The 18,311-nt window shown below is 41.1% G+C and overlaps 1 protein-coding gene across 8 annotated transcripts in view; it reads left to right on the top strand.

Annotated features, from left to right (window-relative positions):
• The first annotated feature begins 11,995 nt into the window (after positions 1–11,995).
• ASPH (aspartate beta-hydroxylase) overlaps positions 11,996–18,311 on the top strand; it is a 169,516-nt gene continuing 163,200 nt past the window's right edge. For 3 of the 8 annotated variants that reach the window (XM_061599833.1, XM_061599809.1, XM_061599771.1), the window contains exon 1: positions 11,998–12,263. In XM_061599833.1, the coding sequence (XP_061455817.1) occupies positions 12,209–12,263 (55 nt within the window). In that variant the 5' untranslated portion in view covers positions 11,998–12,208. Of the gene's footprint in view, positions 12,264–18,311 lie in introns of all 8 variants that reach the window. The other 5 variants (XM_061599843.1, XM_061599781.1, XM_061599800.1 and 2 more) reach the window with 4 other exon arrangements.

Raw genomic sequence — 18,311 nt, 5'->3', positions numbered from 1 at the left:
TGGCTTTGACCCAGCTGCATCATTAGTCACAGTGCTACTCGTACTTGTCCTTTGTTCTTCCCCAGTAGCTCAGCGAGTGCCTTCTGACCTGGAGGTCTCATCTTCCAGCACTATCTCACTTTGCATTTTGGATACTCAGTTCATAGGTTTTTCATGATAAGAAATATTCTGTCATGGCCCCGTCAGAGGACTCATCAGACGAGGATGACTCGGGAGTAACAGCAGCAGACCCAGAAGCAGCAGACCCAGAAGGAGAAATGGAGGAAACTCCTGAGAACCCAGCTCCTTCTCCCCCTCAGCTGCAGAGCACCCCAGACACAGCTGAAGCCCTTCAGCCAGACGCAGACAGTGAACGGGATACTCCCCCCTCACCTGCAGAACGTAGACAACAGAAGGTCAGGCAGAAGAGGGGCAGGCCTGTCCACTTAAGGCCAAAACGCTGATGGCTCACACCTGCTGACAAACCTGCTCCTTAAAAGTCAAACCTTGGCTTCAGCTTGTTGCTGACTACAACGTCAGGCGTGACCACTGTGTGTCTTCCTATCCCCTGAACCTTGACTTGGACTGATCTCTCGGCAAACTAGACCCGGACCTTCACTGATGTCTCTTCTGGATTTCTGGCTTGGCACGTAAGCTTTGAACGGCCTCTGCCCTTATCTTGCTTTCTCCTTGCTAGCCTGGCAGATTTATAGCCAAGCGGCCGGCTGAGGACTTACGGCCTGGCAATTACCAAGGAATCTCCAGCCCTGCCTGCACCCCCACCGACACTGCTGTCTCAGTGAAGAGCTGACATATTCAGAGGTGGTTTACCATTGCCTTCCTCTGAGTTTGGATGCATCTTAGTTTGGTGTCTCAACTTTGACCATTTTGCCTCGGGTGCCCCTGCTAGGAGTCTAGCCTCTTGGTCTAGACTCCTGACGGCATTGCTCTCAGCTTCTTCAACACTCTCAAACCCCTTACCACGTTAAGGTGTGCATCCTAGAGAGGGAAGTCTCTGCTATATTGGACCTCAATATCTGTCGGAACGCCTCTCCCGCTATGAACCGGCTCGTACACTACGGTCTGCTACGAAGGCCCTCCTCCGGGTCCTGACTCATAGGGAGGCCCGGAGGGCAGTGACAAGATCAAGGGCCTTCTCAGTGGTGGCCCCCAAACTATGGAATAGTCTCCCCGAGGAGGTTCGCCTGGCGCCGACACTATCATCCTTTTGGCGCCAGAATAAAACCTTTCTCTATTCCGAGGCATTTTAATTTTTTGTTAATGATTGTAATGTTTGTAATTTGATTTTAGCCTTTGCTGTTTTTAGATTGTGAAATTTGATTTTAGACTGATGTTTTTGTATTATATTGTATTTTATTGTATCTATGTTCACTGCCCAGAGAGCTATTGCTAGTCGGGCGGTATATAAGTTTTAAAAATAAATAAATAAAAATAATATTGTACCAAAATGTGTACTTTTTAATGCTGAGGAGGCAATGCAAGCAGATTCTCTCATCATTATTTTAAAAGACAGGAAGGCTTATTTTATGCAGTTGCTTTTTCCATATATGGTGAGCTCAAGCCATAAAAGGCTTTATAGTTCAAAAACAAACACTTTGAATAGGCAGACAGTGCAAGTTACGAAGAACCGGACAAACATGCTTTCTTGAGCTGATAAGTGTCATTTTATAAGAAGCAGACTGCTGCATTCTGTAGCAGGTACAATTTCCAAACCATTTTCAAAGTCATTCCTGCACAAAGCCCAGAGCATAGACCAGAGGTTGCCAACCCTATTTGAACCAATGGGCTCGTTTCAAATTTTTAGGCAGATGTGTCACAAAAAGGCTGCTATGGGGGTATCACATAAGACAACATGGCTGCTGGAGGGGCAGAACACAGCACAAAATTAGAGATTACAGTCATTACTGCTTCCCCTCTCCGCACAGACAACCTCATGCTTGTCATGGGAAGTCAGTTGTCCTGTTGCTCCTGATTGTAGAGATCACATAATACTAATTCTCCCCCCATACACAGTGTTGTTGCTGTCTAATAACTCTCTTTCACACACACACACACAGCATATGCACATACACAGACCACAGACACAAATGCATCTCTCATATCTCTCACTCATTCATATACACCCATTTCACATATGCACACCTATACATATATATAAAGTCATGGCCAAGTACTCTTCTTTTATTAAAGGCGATCCCCCTATGTAGCTGGACTCTTCTGGAAGCAGACAGTATGGAACCAGGGCTTAGCTCCTCCTCCTTCATTGCGGGAGATGATGTCATTGAGTTTAGCTCTGGAGTCCATCTGGGTCTAGGTGCCCCCCTAGAAACCTAACGGTGAAGCAAGACCTGTTGGAGTGTTAATGTTATAAGCCTGTATATACGTTTAAATGAAACCTTGTATCAGACAAATGCCATAAGCTTCCAGTGTTCTCATTCCAAAGGACACTGCCTCCTGGGGAACCTCAGTACCCCTGAAACTTGTAGTGAGGTGCATATGCACAACAGTATGTTTTAATATGCTCAAGGACACTGCCAATACTATACATCAGAGAAGGGTTGTAGCTCAGTGGTAGAATTGCTCTGTATACATGCTAAATGGAATCTCCAAATAGGGCTGGGAGAGACTCCAGCCTGAAGCCCTGAAGAGCCACTGCCAGTCAACATAGCCAGTACTGAACTAGATGGGCCAATGGTCTGACACAGTGTATGCAGCTTCCTATGTATATTGAAACCATAAGGTACAGCGAGATCCCATCTAACCAAGGAGACTGTCTTTCCTCCAGCACCATCATCCGTTATCAATCCATCTTGTTTCAGTTCAGCTGTAGTCTATTTGTACTCAGCTGCAGTCTAGAAGCACTTGCTAATGTTCATTGCCTTAACTTTGAAAAAGACAAGCCGACAGCTGGGTGTTATAAGGATTTGATTATACGAAATTCCATACTTTCAGATGATCTCACCCAGCAGCTTTACATAGATGTCATACAGCCGTGGAGACAGTACATACCCTTTCGGAATACCACAGAACAATTTCCATGAAGAAGCACACACTCCAAGTCAGAATAAAGTCCCAGCAATGATGCCAACTCAGTTTGTCTATCACACTGTAGGAAACCACCTCAGATGGCAAACTTTCATTCAAGTTAATGGAAATAAGTTAGCCTGAGCACAACTATGACATAACAAAAAGAAAGCACCAGTGGTGCATGACTTATATTTTGTTGCAGAAATGACTGTATAATAAAATATATTAAAGAATGATATATTTACAGTATCTGATATTTAAATACCTTATTTGGATGATGTCCAGGCCAACCGGTAAAACAAAACATTATTCATTTTTGAATAACTTACTGCATTGATTGTTATGTCATTAGGTAATATATTACTCCACTGTACACATTCTAAAAATGTTATTATTGCATATCATGAAAACACATTTTTAAAATATGAGGAGTGTACTTTCTAGCAATCTTTGCATATCACTCACATTGCATATTCTCACAGGAGTTTTAATTTGAGATCAACCTTGTATTTAGTTATCAGCAATAGTGAGCAATAGTTTCAATAGCTTTGCACAAGAAAGTCACAACACTTAATTATAAAGGGAGGTAGGAGGAATCTATTATTGCGCATTGGAGACAAAGATTCTTACTGAGTGTACTATAATTCCTAATTAGCTTTTAATTTATATTATTCCTGTTTATCAAAATTAATAGTAATTTATACATGTTGATTTATCAAAGTTAACAGTGATTTATATGCATCATTTGCAATATATAGGACAGTATCCTCAGAGAATTAAATTAACAAAATTGTTCTGCTTGTATGCCGTGCAACATTTTACAGGAGTAAAGAGCTTATTAAGGCTCATTCGTACCTAAGGACTGCCATTATCAAAATTAAAGTATTGTCTTCTTACAGTAGGATGACAACTCTACAAATAAAACATGCTGAACAAAAATAAACAGAAACAAGGACAAGACAGAAGCCATGTTCAGATGTAATGGGAAGCCATGGAATATGGTTTATTTTGACCATAATGTGCAAGAACAAAGCCAAAAACAAGTCCTACCTTCAAATCATGGTTTGCTGACAGAGAAACAAACTATGAGTGTTGGTTCGGACATAACAATAAGCCAGATGCTTCATGGTTTGTTTCCTCACTGAACTAAGGGAGCAGCAAAGTGGGACCACTATAGCTGTGTGCACTAGTATGCAGCTCATGCATCTTATGGTTAAAACAAACCATACTTTGTGACTTCTCATTATGTCCAAATGTGACCAGTATTAAAGGAGTTTATTGAGAAATAATTGTTGCTTTGATTTATTACCTGTCCTTCACCCTAAGGCCCCATGGCAGGTCACAACAATTTAAAATACAACATTAAAAGCAGTTTAAAACAAATTGCAATCACAAGAACAGGGTGAGTCCTAAAATATACATCTGAAATTGCAAAGACCAGGGTAAAGAGATGCGTGTTCAACAGTTGACAAAAACTGCATAGTGAAGGTGTGAGAAACACTTCGGTAGGGAGGGAATTCCACAACTGAAGGGCTGGCGCAGAGAATACCCTCAGCTGTGATGATCTTCAGTGAATGCACTGGAATGCTGAACTGCCAAGACAGTCAAATAAAATCAAGCCCATTAGATACAGCAGCCTTCCACAATCTCATGCTCTCCAGATGTTTTGACTACAACTTCCAACAGTCCCAGGTGGGGAAGGCTGAGATTCAGCCTTGTAGTCCTACATTCTCCCATTGTGCGGTGTGGTCACAAGCAAAGCAGCTTTCAGTATGTCTAATGGCCTATAGTCACTGACTTCCCCCAGATATCATCCCATATTATTTTTGGGTGGCATAGAGTAGACCCACTGAAATCAATGGACTTAATTTAGTCATAACTAAGTCCATTTCAAATAACTCAATAAAATGATTTCAGTGGGTTTACTTTGAGTGTGACTTAGCTGTATGCTCCCTTTTAAAATCATTTCATTTTATTTTTTAATATTTTCCGGCTTAGTATTCTAGGTGGAGGCAAACTCCTAGCTGTTCTAAATGCACTGAAGGCATTGCAGAATTTCAAAAGTCCTAAATTCCTTTGAGAAGTCCCACTACATACTGTACATTCTCACAAACTGAAAAAGTGGCAAGATTTAATCTCTAAGAACAAGGTTAACATAATAATCTTCAGTAGAATCATGTTCCTATTTAAAACTATATGGAATAGCTTCTGATTCAAAATCCTTCGCCACTGAGTATTCACTGACTCCCTTTCTGACGGCAAGGAAGCCTGAGAAGCCATTGGCAACTATATGAGCTAAAAGTTCTGCCCAATGCTTGTGCAAGAATGCACACCCAAGTTTGCTTCCCAGTAAATTATTAACATGATTGCTTTTTCTTGTTGGATTTCACTCTGTTACTTATCATACCTTTTTGATAAAAGATAATTTTTCAAACAAACTTTCACAAACTGCATGTATTACTGTGAGATTTACAAAATAGTTACTGCATCCTTGGGGGGGCAGAAATATTGCAGAGGTATTGACTGATTTCAGTGGAAAATTTTATGCAATACTACTGACCTTTGTCAGTATAGATTGAAACTTTCAACACAGCTTTTTTTTTATTAAAGCGTCTCAACCATTCCTGAATTTTAAATTCAGCAGTTGTTGAATTGATTTGGAATAATATATTGCCTTTTCTGTATTTATGCAAAAATACTGGCTGATTTTTACATAAACGTATAAAATCATGCCTGTATGTCAGGTTATGCAAATAAATAAATAAATCAGTCTATACCACGTATGTATGTGTGCAAGTCCAATGAAATAAAGCTTGTCTGTATGAAAGTGTCTTTAGGATTGCAGCACTGTTTGGTAACATGAACCCTGCAAGATCAGGCTTGACTCCATTATGCAAAAGATATTTCAGAGGAGTAGATGTAGCATGCTATGCAATGTACTTCAACAGTGATTGCGAAGGCTCCGAGGATGCAATACTATGCACATTGCAATGCTGGTGTCGTGGCCAAGGTGTTGGACTACGACCTGGGAGACCAGGGTTCGAATCCCCACACCGCCATGAAGCGCACTGGGTGACCTTGGGCCAGTCACTGCCTCTCAGCCTCAGAGGAAGGCAATGGTAAACCCCCTCTGAATACCACTTACCATGAAAACTCTATTCATAGGGTCGCCCGTAAGTTGGAATCAACTTGAAGGCAGTCCATTTTGTTTTCATACCTCACAGTAAACCTCACTGAACACAAAGTACTTCTACAAGCCAAACTAGATATGCAGTTGAGGTTTGGGCCTCCTGTGCTTGAGTTTTTGTTTACTGAAACAAAACAGCTGTGGGAAGCGATTCAGATGGGAACCATAGTATGGGAGAGAGGCAATGTAGCCCCTTCACTGTGATCCTGATCTGGATCTCACCATATCAGCTGATATTTGAAGAAAAATTGACCTTGGCACTAATGGTAGCCCTGTGACAGACCTAAACTGGGACCATGGCAGGGACAAAGGGAGACACCTTGCTATTCTTTCAATCTGGAACACTCTGGACTCCGCAGCTGCTATTTAGTAAATAAAAACCAACTATACAAGCCCCATTTGTGTTCTTAACAGTCTCTCTGTAAAAGTTGACATGGATGCTGAAATTCAACATCATCTGAGCTCTACGAGTGCCGCATTCTCCCGAATGAAGCGTAGAGTGTTCGAGGATCCGGATATTCGCAGGGAGACCAAAATGCTTACTTACAAAGCCATTGTGAGCCCTCAGATTTCAGACGATGCCGAGTGCAGTATTGTCCGTCTGTTACAATCAGATCCCTAGGTGTCAGCGATATTGCATCTGTGGAGCTCCCGTGGTGGAAGATCTACCCCATTACCTGCTTGAGTGCCCTCTTTACCTCCATCCTCAGGCTAAATTTCTGAGTGGTTTGCTGGCCCGACACGACTCAGCCCAGGTATACACCACTATCGTTTTTCTTCTTTCGGATATAGATCCAACGATCATGTACAGGGTTGCTCTTTTTGCCCTAGCGGTGCAGAAGCTACGGGCGAAGTATTTAGCAGAGTTGGAGCTGGCTTGCTAGTCGGCCGTCAGGTCCCCGGGTTAGGGGTTGGCCGAAAATATGCAGAATCCAACTTGTATGCTGGAATATAGGATCCACCTCCAACGTTTTATCTTTTAGTACCCTCTGGATTGCCCATTCTATATAATTTATAAGATGGGGTATAACCAGGGAGCAATATGGCTTGTATGTAACTGTTTTATTTCTGAGAGTGTGTAGAGTGTGCTTTGAATGCATTATGGCTTGTATGTAACTGTTTTATTTCTGAGAGTGTGCAGAGTGTGTTTTGTCTTGCGATGGCCTATGGCTATGCAATAAAGTTTTACCTACCTACCTACAAAGCCATTGTACTCCCGACCTTACTGTATGCCTGTGAAACATGGACTATTTATAAACACCACTCCCAACTTCTTGAAAGATTCCACCAACGCTGCCTCTGGAAAATTCTGCAAATTACATGGGAAGACAGAGAGACTAATATTAGCATTTTGGAAGAAGCAAAGACCACCAGTGTTGAAACAATGATCCTTCAACATCAACTTCACTGGACCGGCCATGTTGTTTGGATGCCTGATCACTGTCTTCCAAAGCAGAATATCGGTGGACAGCAAAAGAGGTTTAAAGATGTTCTTAAAGCTAATCTAAAAAAATGTAACATGAGCATCTAGAACTGGGAAGTCTTGGCCCATGAACATCCCAAATAATGAAGGTTGGCTATTATCAAAGGTGCTATGGACTTCGAAGAAGCACGAATACAGGGCAAACGGTACAAATGAGCTAAGCGGAAGGCACGTCAAACAAATCCTCATCGCGACCATCTTCCATCTGGAAACCTATGTCCTCACTGTGGGAGACTGTGTGGATCCAGAATTGGCCTCCACAGTCACTTACGGACCCACTGTTAAAGACCTTATCTGGGAAGACAATCTTACTTGGCCACGAGTGATTGCCAATGAATGATGAATATTGGATCACACTGCACCATTGCCAGCCCCTTACCCCTGCTTCTTCTCTTGCTAGCTTTATGTTTAACTTACTAGTACAACAAAGGCTTATTCTAAGCGTTTTTTTCTTACTGCACAAGCAGCTGGTACACTTCCTGCCCACAAATTAGCCAAGTAATTTGTCCCATAATACACTATTAGGTTTTTTTTAATGACAGTACTCACCAGTACGGACTACCAGCACCTCTTTTTTTGCAGGCCAAGCCAGCCATTGTGCACTGGCACCCACAATACTGTATCAATATATGAGTAAAGTCACCTCATTTTTTTTTTTTACTGAAAAAGCACTGACTGGTAGTATAAGGTTATGAAGATTTTAGAGGAGCCAGTATTTATCATCACTATCTATTTCTTTTTGTCTTTTGCCATCTATTTCTTTTTTAGAAACTGCCTAGCTCCTTATTAAATCCCATATGCTAACTGCAGAAAAACTTATTTTACAGTGCAATTTTTTTTGACATTGCACAAAATATGTTTAGCTGAACGTTAGAAGAAACCCTGAGTAGAACTGAGCCAGATGAGAAAATAACTTCATTATTCAAAGGGCCATACTAAATCTCAATCTTGTTCTGTAAACATCTCTATGAAATACTGCAGGTTTAAGATCTATATAGATCCCCAAGATCATTTTATGAAACTCAGTAAAGAAACTCAAAAAAAAAGTCAGGCTTTATGAATAACAAAAAATATGTATTTACTACATTAATATCCCACTTCTCCTCCAAGGATCTCAAGGTGGCATACATAGATCTTCCCACTCCTCATTTTATACTTGCAACAATGTGAGGTAGGTTGGGCTAAGAAAGTGTGACTAACCCAAGGTCAGCTGCATGGCTGGGTGGGGATTTGAACCCTTGTCTCCTAGATCCTAGGCTGAAACTGTAACCACTGTGCCACACTATATGTTTGCATTATAAGACGTTGGCATCCGTGAACCCTACCTGCTTTTTAAAGCTGAAAGTGAGCTTATAATCACAGCTCTGAAATAGTATTGTTGGAAGGCCACTTTGACAATTGCATAAAGGGCTGCTGATGGGCTAAGACAACAACTTTCTGCTAACAAGCACTATTGTTACAACTGCCTCTTCTATAGCTCTCTTTCGCATCCGTGGCAACTTTTTTCAGGGGGAGGAAAACTGCTGGTTAATTTTGTTATTAATATTTATACCTTACCCTTTAATCACATTATAATTCAAGAGCATGCAGTTTTTGAAAGTTTCAGTGTTTCAAAGGAATACTTAGTTCAGCTGAAAAACAACTGTTTAAGTTTCACATGTCCTACTATGGGACAAACCATGTTATCAAATACTAATCCTTATTAGCCTGCCATGTTGGGCAAGTTTGCTTGATTTCCATTTGTCCCAACAAATCTGACATACATACAAAAGAGACTCCCAGAACTTAAAGATTAACCATTCCAAGTCTAAAATTATGGTATGTGGCAAATTCATGAAAACTAAGAACTACTGGTCACTAAATGGGGCCCCTATAGAGCAAGTTTCCACCTTTAAATATCTTGGAATTCATTTATCCAACAGACTCTCTTGGGCTCCACAGCTAAAGGTAGCGACTCTAGCCGGTTCCCAAGCTTTAGGCCTTGCCAAAAGGTTTTTTTTCACTCAAGGAGGACAACTCATCCTCCCCATGATTAAAATATTAAAAACCAAAATACTCCCAAAATTTTTATATGGAGTAGAATATACACAAAATATATTCATGAGACAAGTGTTAGGGCTTCCCAAGTGGACTCCTTCTGCCCACCTCAGGGCGGAGTTAGGCTTACCCTCATTAGCAGCACTTATCAATTTAGCCTATATACGCTATTGGCTTAAAATCTCTAATATGGAGGATTCAGCCTTGATCAAACAATGCTGGCTCGAACAATTACAGGCGGGTGGTTGGGCAACAGAGTGCAAGGTAATACTTTCCAAATATGATCTCCCTCAAGCCACACTTAAGGGACTTAGCAGAGCCGCCCTCCGTAACTGGATTTTTGATAGTAGTAACAGCCCCTTTTTCATTTGGTACCCTCTTTTTAAACTTAACCATTTCATATCCAACTATCTTGTCTTGCTCGATAGAGCCACAATCAGGAAAGCATTCACAGCTCTTCGTTTTCAAGTTATGCCGACTGCCTACTTAGAGGGACGATACAACGGCACTCCATTGGTCCAACACCAATGTATTTATGGATGTAAAGCAGTAGAGGAGCTAGCTCATTATCTACTTCACTGCCCACTTTACGAAGATCCTAGACGAAAGTTTTTTAATTTTTTTTAGATCTTTTAGCGCCTTGTACTGATTGTGAGATGATTAACATGCTCCTTTCTGACAATTTTAATCTAATGACTCTTGCAGTCGCTAATTTCGCGCTCGCCGCCCAAAAATTGAGAGCGGCCTTTGCCAAAGAATCCCTGCTCGATATAGCTAATTGATGTTTCTTATTATGTTATGAATATCTGTATTAATATAGTTAATTGTTTTCTCTTTTATACTATTTAATATGTGCGTAAGGCCTATGGCTAAAAGTCACAATAAAGATACTACTACTACAAAAGAGACTGCTTTTATTGAAGTAGTGAGAATCTTGATGAACACACAAACAAGTTTTCTAGTTACAAAGGCCTCATTGATGGGAGGGGTATTTTCAATGTGTGTAATGGTTAACCTCCTTTTGATTTACCAATAAACAAGCCCAATACTAATTAAAGTTGCTTACATCGCTCAATGATTTGAATCATACTAGGCTAGTCTTATTCTAATATCTTGACTGGTAATTCCAAAGAATATATGCACAAAGTCGTTCACTTAGACTTGTTTCCCTCTCCAAACCTGCTTAGAAAGGCAACACAAAAAAAGCAGTTCAAAATGTCAATTTTCCCTCAACACCCCCAACCCAAGAACATTCAGAACCTTTGGTCACAACATTTAAATAAATGGCTTCCCCAACGAATCTGGGGAATTGTAGTTTGTTAAGGGTGCTGAGCATTGTAGCTCTGCAAGGGGTCAACTACAGTTCCCAGGATTCTTTGGGGGAAGCCATGTGTTTTAAGTGTACAGTGTGAATATGACATTTATTTAAAAACAAGCATGCAACATTTCAATAAACCCTTATTTGTTGAGGCCACAAAGTTATGCATATTTGCTTTGCAGAACTACAATATCCAGAAAACTTTTTTGTTTTTAAATGAAATTTCCCATAACAAGTTCCTAGATTCGAATCACAGCATTTCCTGTGTTAGACGTGTAATCCATCTAGAATTTGGAAAAGGAGCTGAAACAATGGATAATCAGCTGGGGTATGGCAGGGAGATATGCCTTAAAACGCTGTGACTTTGCTGAGTCTGAGCTGAAAAGTCAGGGTGAGACCCTTCGTAGTTAAAGGGTGCAGGTCTAAATCCTTACCAAATAAGGCTATACTCCTCTGCAATTTACTTAAGCGGAAATCCAATTAAAGTAGGTTACATTTACTTCTAAGTAAATATGGATAGGCTAAAAATAGGCTCGTCCCTAGTTAGCCACAACTACTGGAGCAAACCTCTCATGCACGTTTTCCTCAGAAGCAAATCGTGCTGAATTGAATGGGACTTACAGATAAACGTGCACACATTATAGCATCAGCATTTGTGCCCACAAACCAGTCAACCAAAGCTTATGTCAACAGCACAATCTAATAAACGGCTTTGTGTTTGCATTAGCGAGACAGAGAAAAAGCTGCAGTAGCTTCTCGGCAGCTCTAAAGCAGACCGGTGCCGCCTCGCCCCCTTTCCTCTCCTTCGATATTGCCACGTTCCAATCGATTAGTTCCCAGAACCGCCACAGCCAAAGCGCGAGGACGCGCGTCCACGGCATACCCTGCCGCCCACCCACCAATCAGCTCAGAGCAGTTTTCTCCGCCTCTGTCTTGGGATTGCTGCATGCGGCTGCCAGTCGGATGTTGTCACCAGGCTGGGCTAGCGCGCTCCCGCTCGGGTCAGGTTAGCGTGTGGAGAAGAGAGGAGCCGCTTTCAGTTGGTGTTTGTCGCCGTCGTCCTCGTGTCAGCCCCGCCCCTGCCGTCGAGAACGCGCCCGAGCCACTCTCCACCTCTCTTTACTCTCCTTAGCGGCGTTACCTGACAGGAGGTGTCATGGCCCCGCGCAAGACCCCCAAAAGTGGCAGTCCCAGCCCTGGAGCCAGGAGAGGTCAGTATAACGGCCGCCCAGCTGGGCCTGCATCGTAGCCGAGACCGGGAGGATGTTATGGGGAAAACTGATGCGCATTCCTCCTCCTTTCTGGGGCTCAAGGTTTGGAGAACCTGCTGAGCTTTGCCCAGAGGTGCCAGGTGGGTGGGGCTGGGGCTCTGCCTACTGTCACCGCCGCGCGTTTCGAAATCGGCGCCCTGAAGTTCGCTTTCACCCATCCGCACCTGTGAATTTGCTGACTGTCCCAAGGCACCAGTCCATAAATGCCAGCTCTGGTCCTCTGCGGCCCGTGTCTTAGATGCGTCTCCCTTCTGTTGTTGTAGAAGGAATGGGAGAAAGGGGTGCGTACAGCGCAGGGATAAGGGGCAGGGGAAATAAAATGGAACCCAGGATTTCATCTCCTGGAGAGCTTCAGCTGCAAGTTCTTGGAGCGCTGGCTAATCCCTTCGGCTGTGACCTCCTCCTTGATTACACACAGGGTAGAGACGCGCAATGCCAGGAGCCTCGCTTTATTTCTTTCCTCTTCCACTAAGTACACAGATCACACCCCTGTACTGGGAGATTCAACTTTAGAGACTGCCGTTCTGCGTGCACTTATCTGGGAGTTGGTGTTACTTCCACATAAAGAGACATAAGATTGTGCTTCAGGGCTTCCAAACCTATGCACACTGAAGTAAAATACCAAAGAATTCAGGACACTTGCTTCTGAGTAAACATGTACCAAGCCTTGACAATAAAAGATTGGGGCTGAAATGGTTACTTCACACAGGAGCTAACACAGATTAAAGGTTGACTGATGAGGTGATGTGCAGGCATGTGTGAACTCTCCCGACTCTTAAATCTTTCTGTCCCTTTCCTTCTCCCACTTTTTTTCCTATCAATTGCCAGTGCTTTCTGTAATGCTGCAGCTCTGCTCCATTCACAGCCCAGTTGTGGATCATCTCCAGGATCCATGAGGAGGAGCTAGTGCAGCCTTTTCTTGGGGGATTATCGTCCAATAATGCAAGGGGGTCTGCATTATGCTCAGAGTGTGTTACTGTGTTTTATTACATAAAATTCTGCTCTGTTTTGCAAAGTATTTCATACAGGTATTTTTTCTTTGTCTGCATATGCACCATGCATTGAAAGCACACTACTTTATTTATTTATTATTTATTGTACTTATATACTGCCCCATAGCCGAAGCTCTCTGAGCGGTTTACAGTAACTAAAAACATTAAAACAAGTATACAAATTTAAAAACACATCTTTTAAAAACAATTTAAAACACAATTTAAAAATTTAAAACAATTTAAAAGACATGCTAAAATGCCTGGGAGAAGAGAAAAGTCTTGACCTGGTGCCGAAAAGATAACAGTGTTGGCGCCAGGCGCACCTCGTCACACATATCATTCCATAATTACTTCCCCTAAAGAATCCTGGAAAGTGTAGTTTAAGGGTGCTGGGAATTGTAGCTCTGTGAGGGGTAAACTGCAGTTTCCAGGATTCTTTGGGGGAAATCATGTGTTTTAAATGTATGGTGTGGATGTCACTAAAAAGATGGTTGTTAGATGCTTCTGGTGACTACTGTCTTGCCATGGAATTGTTTTGTGTTGTATCCTGCACTAAATAGTGTGGAAGATCCCTGAAGAATCTATTTCAAAGTGGTAAAGTGGCAATCAATTTGTTTGAAGTGAATACTACCCAAGTTAAAACATAGTAAATTTTAACTTTTCTGTGGAATGAGCACATTTTTCTGGTGGTGTTGCATAAACCTGCAGTGAAATAGTAGTACTGTATTACAATTCAGTCCTTAAAAAATTTACTTAGAAATCCCATTGATCATGCAGGTAAGAGTGCCCATTTTAGACAATACACTATTTTGAGGTGCATTGCTAGTGTAGCTAGTTATCTGTGAGAATCTGTAGTAGATGCTCTGATTGTTGGTTCTAGAGTTTTTTTGTTTGTCCAACACCAATTATCTGGTGTTCTGCTGGACACTACACTGAATTTCATGGAGGAATTTTGTTGTGAGTCCAAAACGATGTGGTATAGGCTTTGTAGAGTACTGCTTTGTTAGGGGGGTAAGGGTGAGAAAAAAAGATTTTTCTACATCATGCAATGAGGGTGGTTAGCTGACTGAATGCTGGATACATTTTCTGGAAACTGGTACATGATAATCTACCCCATAATCTTTTGTAGTGTTATTTAGTTAAATCAGCATTGTAGTCCATAGCCTGTAGTCTGGAAGCATCAAGTTTCATGTGCAAGTATAAAATATCTTCTCTTAATTGTATCCCTTGGAAGACTTGTATCCTTGCCAGTAAGGTATTTTCACTTCTTCTGTTTGGTTACTCCCTCATCTCTTCCAGTGTTTACGTGTCAATTGCCCATTAAAAGATAGAGAGGTATGACCAGATGGTTTACATCAGTTGCTGCTTTTGAATCAGCCCCCTCCCCTTCTTCCTCTGTACTGACATTTTAGTGGCAGAGAAATGAATGGTTCTCTTTAACTTGCAGAATACATGTAGGAACGAACTCTCTATAATAAATTGTGGTTAGTGATAAGAGGTCAGATAGATGTGTGGCTTGTTTTAGTATGAATAACTTTAGATTTTTATTTTTTGGCCAAATGCATGTATTTGGGGTGCTGAATAAAAGTATTCTGTTTTTTAAAGGTTGTAAACAATAAATATGATCAGTTCTCAAAATATGACTTTATTCCAACTAAATATATTCTGGACTGGGATGGAGGATTTGTGGAAATTAGGAATATTTTGTTTCTTTAGGTGATGACATGGGATGTTAGCTGACATGTTTTTCTTTTATTTCAGTTTCTTAATGTGGCCAGTGTGCTTTTCTGCCATGATTTTTGTTAAGCAGCTCACAGTTGATAATTGTAGCATCTCTTTTCTTATGTGACAAGGAAGAATATTTTTAGCTTGACGGAAACTTTCAGCCCAGTCCTAATTGTGTTCATTGACAAGCAAGTCACAAATGATTCATTGCCATTTACTTCCAAGTAAGTATGCTTAGAATGGCAGCCATATGTGTATTTATTTCAGAGTTAGTTCTGTTGAGATCAGTTGAATTTATTTCTTAGTTAGTATGTGTACAATTTAGAGCATTAATTTGTATATTCATCCTAACGAGCAATTTGGTGAGTGAGCTGTTTGCAAGATTTGATGGCAAATGGAACATTTTGGTTGGTGCTTATTTCATCCATCCATGTTAAAAAAACATTTATTTTTATCAACCCTGGTAGTAACGCAGACAAGATGTAACTATGGCATGTACCATCTGGGCCAAGTTTGCAGCCTCCAGGAATGGGTATTGCTGTTGTAGCAACAAAAGCTGGGTACAGCTGACACCTGAGCATCCAAGGCCAGGCCCAGAAGAATCCCCAAACTACAAATCTGAGTTTGCAAGGGGAGTGCTACCTTATCTAACACTGGTTGAACCATTATTCATGGGTCACCTCTACTAACCAGAATCACTTCTTTCTTGTCCAGATTAAGATTTAGTTTGTTTGCTCACTACTACTTCATTACTCCTTCCAGGCATCAAATCTGTATCTCTGCATTCACTACACATCATTTAGATACACAAACCATAGAGCTAGGATGATTTCAAGGTTAAGAACTTGGTGACTTGGTGATTCAAACTTCAGTATGTGCACATACCTTGTCCTCTGCTCAAATTTTTCTCCTCCCAAAACCATCACTAGGTTTTTGTACAAAAACCCATCACTAGGGCTTAATTAAACACGTGTGTAACACGTAGTTAAGCTATGAAACATAATGTTACATGAACAGATCCCTGTGTCTCAGGAAGGAAGTCTGAGGAACTGAGGCAAATAGTAGCGACGGGACAAAATTCACGGACATATTGACAAATTAAGAATGCAAAATATCACTGGGTCCAGATGGTATCCAGCCAAAAGTTCTTAAAGAACTCCAATCTGAAATTGCTGATCTTCAATTAGAAAAATCTAAGTTCAGCCTCTGTACCTGAGGACTGGAAATACTTAATGTTAACACCAGTTTTTCAGAATGGATCCAGTGGGGATCTGGGAAATTACAGGCAAGTTAGCTTAACATCTGTTGTGGGAACACTGATAGAGAGCATTATTGAAGATAGAATTCCCAAGCATATAGAAAAACAAGTCTAACTGAAGAAATTCCACAAAGGTAAGTTCTGTCTCACTAACCTTTAGAGTTCTTTGAGTGTGTAAATAAAAATACAAATAGGGGTGATGAAGTAGTCATTGGGTTGTATCTAATATCAGTCCTATTCAGAGCAGACCTGTTGAAACTGATAGACAAGACTAACTTGGATACATAAATTTCAGTGGGTCTACTCTGAGTTGAACTTACTTGGATATTGTGTATGTAAACTTTTTAAAAACGTTCGATAAAGTTCTTCACCCAAGAGTCCTAAGTAAGCTCAGGAGGACAGGTCCTTTTATGCCTCTTGGTTAAGGAACAAGAAAGAGAGAGTAGGAGTAAATTGTCAGGTCTCCCAATGAAGGAACGTAAGAAGTGGGAAACTCCAAGAATCTGTACTGGGACTTTTGTTTTTTAACTTGTTCATAAATGACCTGGAATTATAGGTGAGGTGGCAAGGTTAGTGTCATCAAATCATTCAGAGTGGTAAGAAAAAGGGATTGCAAGCAGCCCCAAAAGGATCTCTCTAATGTGGATGAATGGCTATTAAAATGACAAATGTAATTCAGTGTAAACAAGCTTAATGTGATACATATGGGGGCAAAAAAACCTAAATCACATATACAGCGACGGGGTGATGACTGACAAGAAAAGAGATCTTGGGGATTGTGGTTAGCTATATGAAGATGTCAATCCTGTGTGTGGTGGCTGTAAAAAGGCAAACTCCATGTTAGGGATTGTCAGGGACGGATCAAAAGTAAAACATGTTACTATCCATGATGGCTTTGTACTACCTTTAGTACCGGAGATGGTATGCTTCTAAATATCAGTTCCTGGGGAGTGAAAATGGGGAAAGTGCTTTCGTGTTCATGTCTTGCTGGTGGGGTTCCCATGGGCATTTCATTGGCCACTGTGAGAACAGGATCCTGGAGTAGCTGGGTCTTTGGTCTGATCCAGCAGGGCTCTTCTTATATCAAAGCTGAAAAGAAATGTGTCAAGAGCTCAGACACACCCCTGATTTATGTGGCTGATAGGTTTTACTTGGAACTGAATATAGTGACTTTTTGCATGCTTGGCAACGGAAAACAATAATGTTCATTTATAAGCTCACTGTTGCTTTTCATTAGTAAATAGCTTTTTCATTCTTGAAGCATGTACCTTTAGTTTTTCAGTGATGATGGACTTTTAAAAATTAAAACTAGCCTGCATCATAGTTGTAGATTTTTATAATCTTAGTTATATGTTTCATATTGGCAAACCAATGCAATTTACTCAAACCTGTATTATGTCCTCTGCTACTTTTTCAGATGGGGCAATAGTGTGTTCTGCTTCAATGTAAAAAGCACCTTATACTTGCAGTTCTTGTTCCATCTGGGTCTTAAAGAACCTTTGCAATGCAGTAAATATATGCTGGTATTAAATTGCTTCTTAAGCTCTTTGCCAAGCCATTTTCTGATATTGTAGCACATCTCTTTCCATGAGCACTAATGCTTGCCTTCTCATTTCATCTCTTTTTCACTCTGCTGCCAGGTACAAGTACATTTGTATAGTGGTCTGTCTGCTAAAGGGAAGTCCCTAATATTTGGGTTTTATGGACTCCTTCATCCTACCCGTTTGATTAGTAAGGGATTTATTTGTCTGCTATGTCTTTTGAACACTCTAAAGAAACACTTAAATTTACAGAATTGCACAAAATATTCAGAAAAACTGATTTCCACCCTCCTTTGCTTTCTCCAGGCTCCCCCACCCCACAGCTCATTACAGCCCCCCCCACTCACTATTTAGCAGCTCCTCTTCCTTCCTTCTCTGTCTCACATGCATACACACACAGTGGAAGAAATTATCCCAATGGGGTGGACAGTGTGAGTGGACCTGCAGTGTAAGGAGCGCCTCATAAAATTAG

This window comes from Rhineura floridana, chromosome 1, assembly GCF_030035675.1.
Source record: "Rhineura floridana isolate rRhiFlo1 chromosome 1, rRhiFlo1.hap2, whole genome shotgun sequence".
NCBI lineage: Eukaryota > Metazoa > Chordata > Lepidosauria > Squamata > Rhineuridae > Rhineura > Rhineura floridana.
This window is presented reverse-complemented; position numbering and strand designations above follow the sequence as displayed.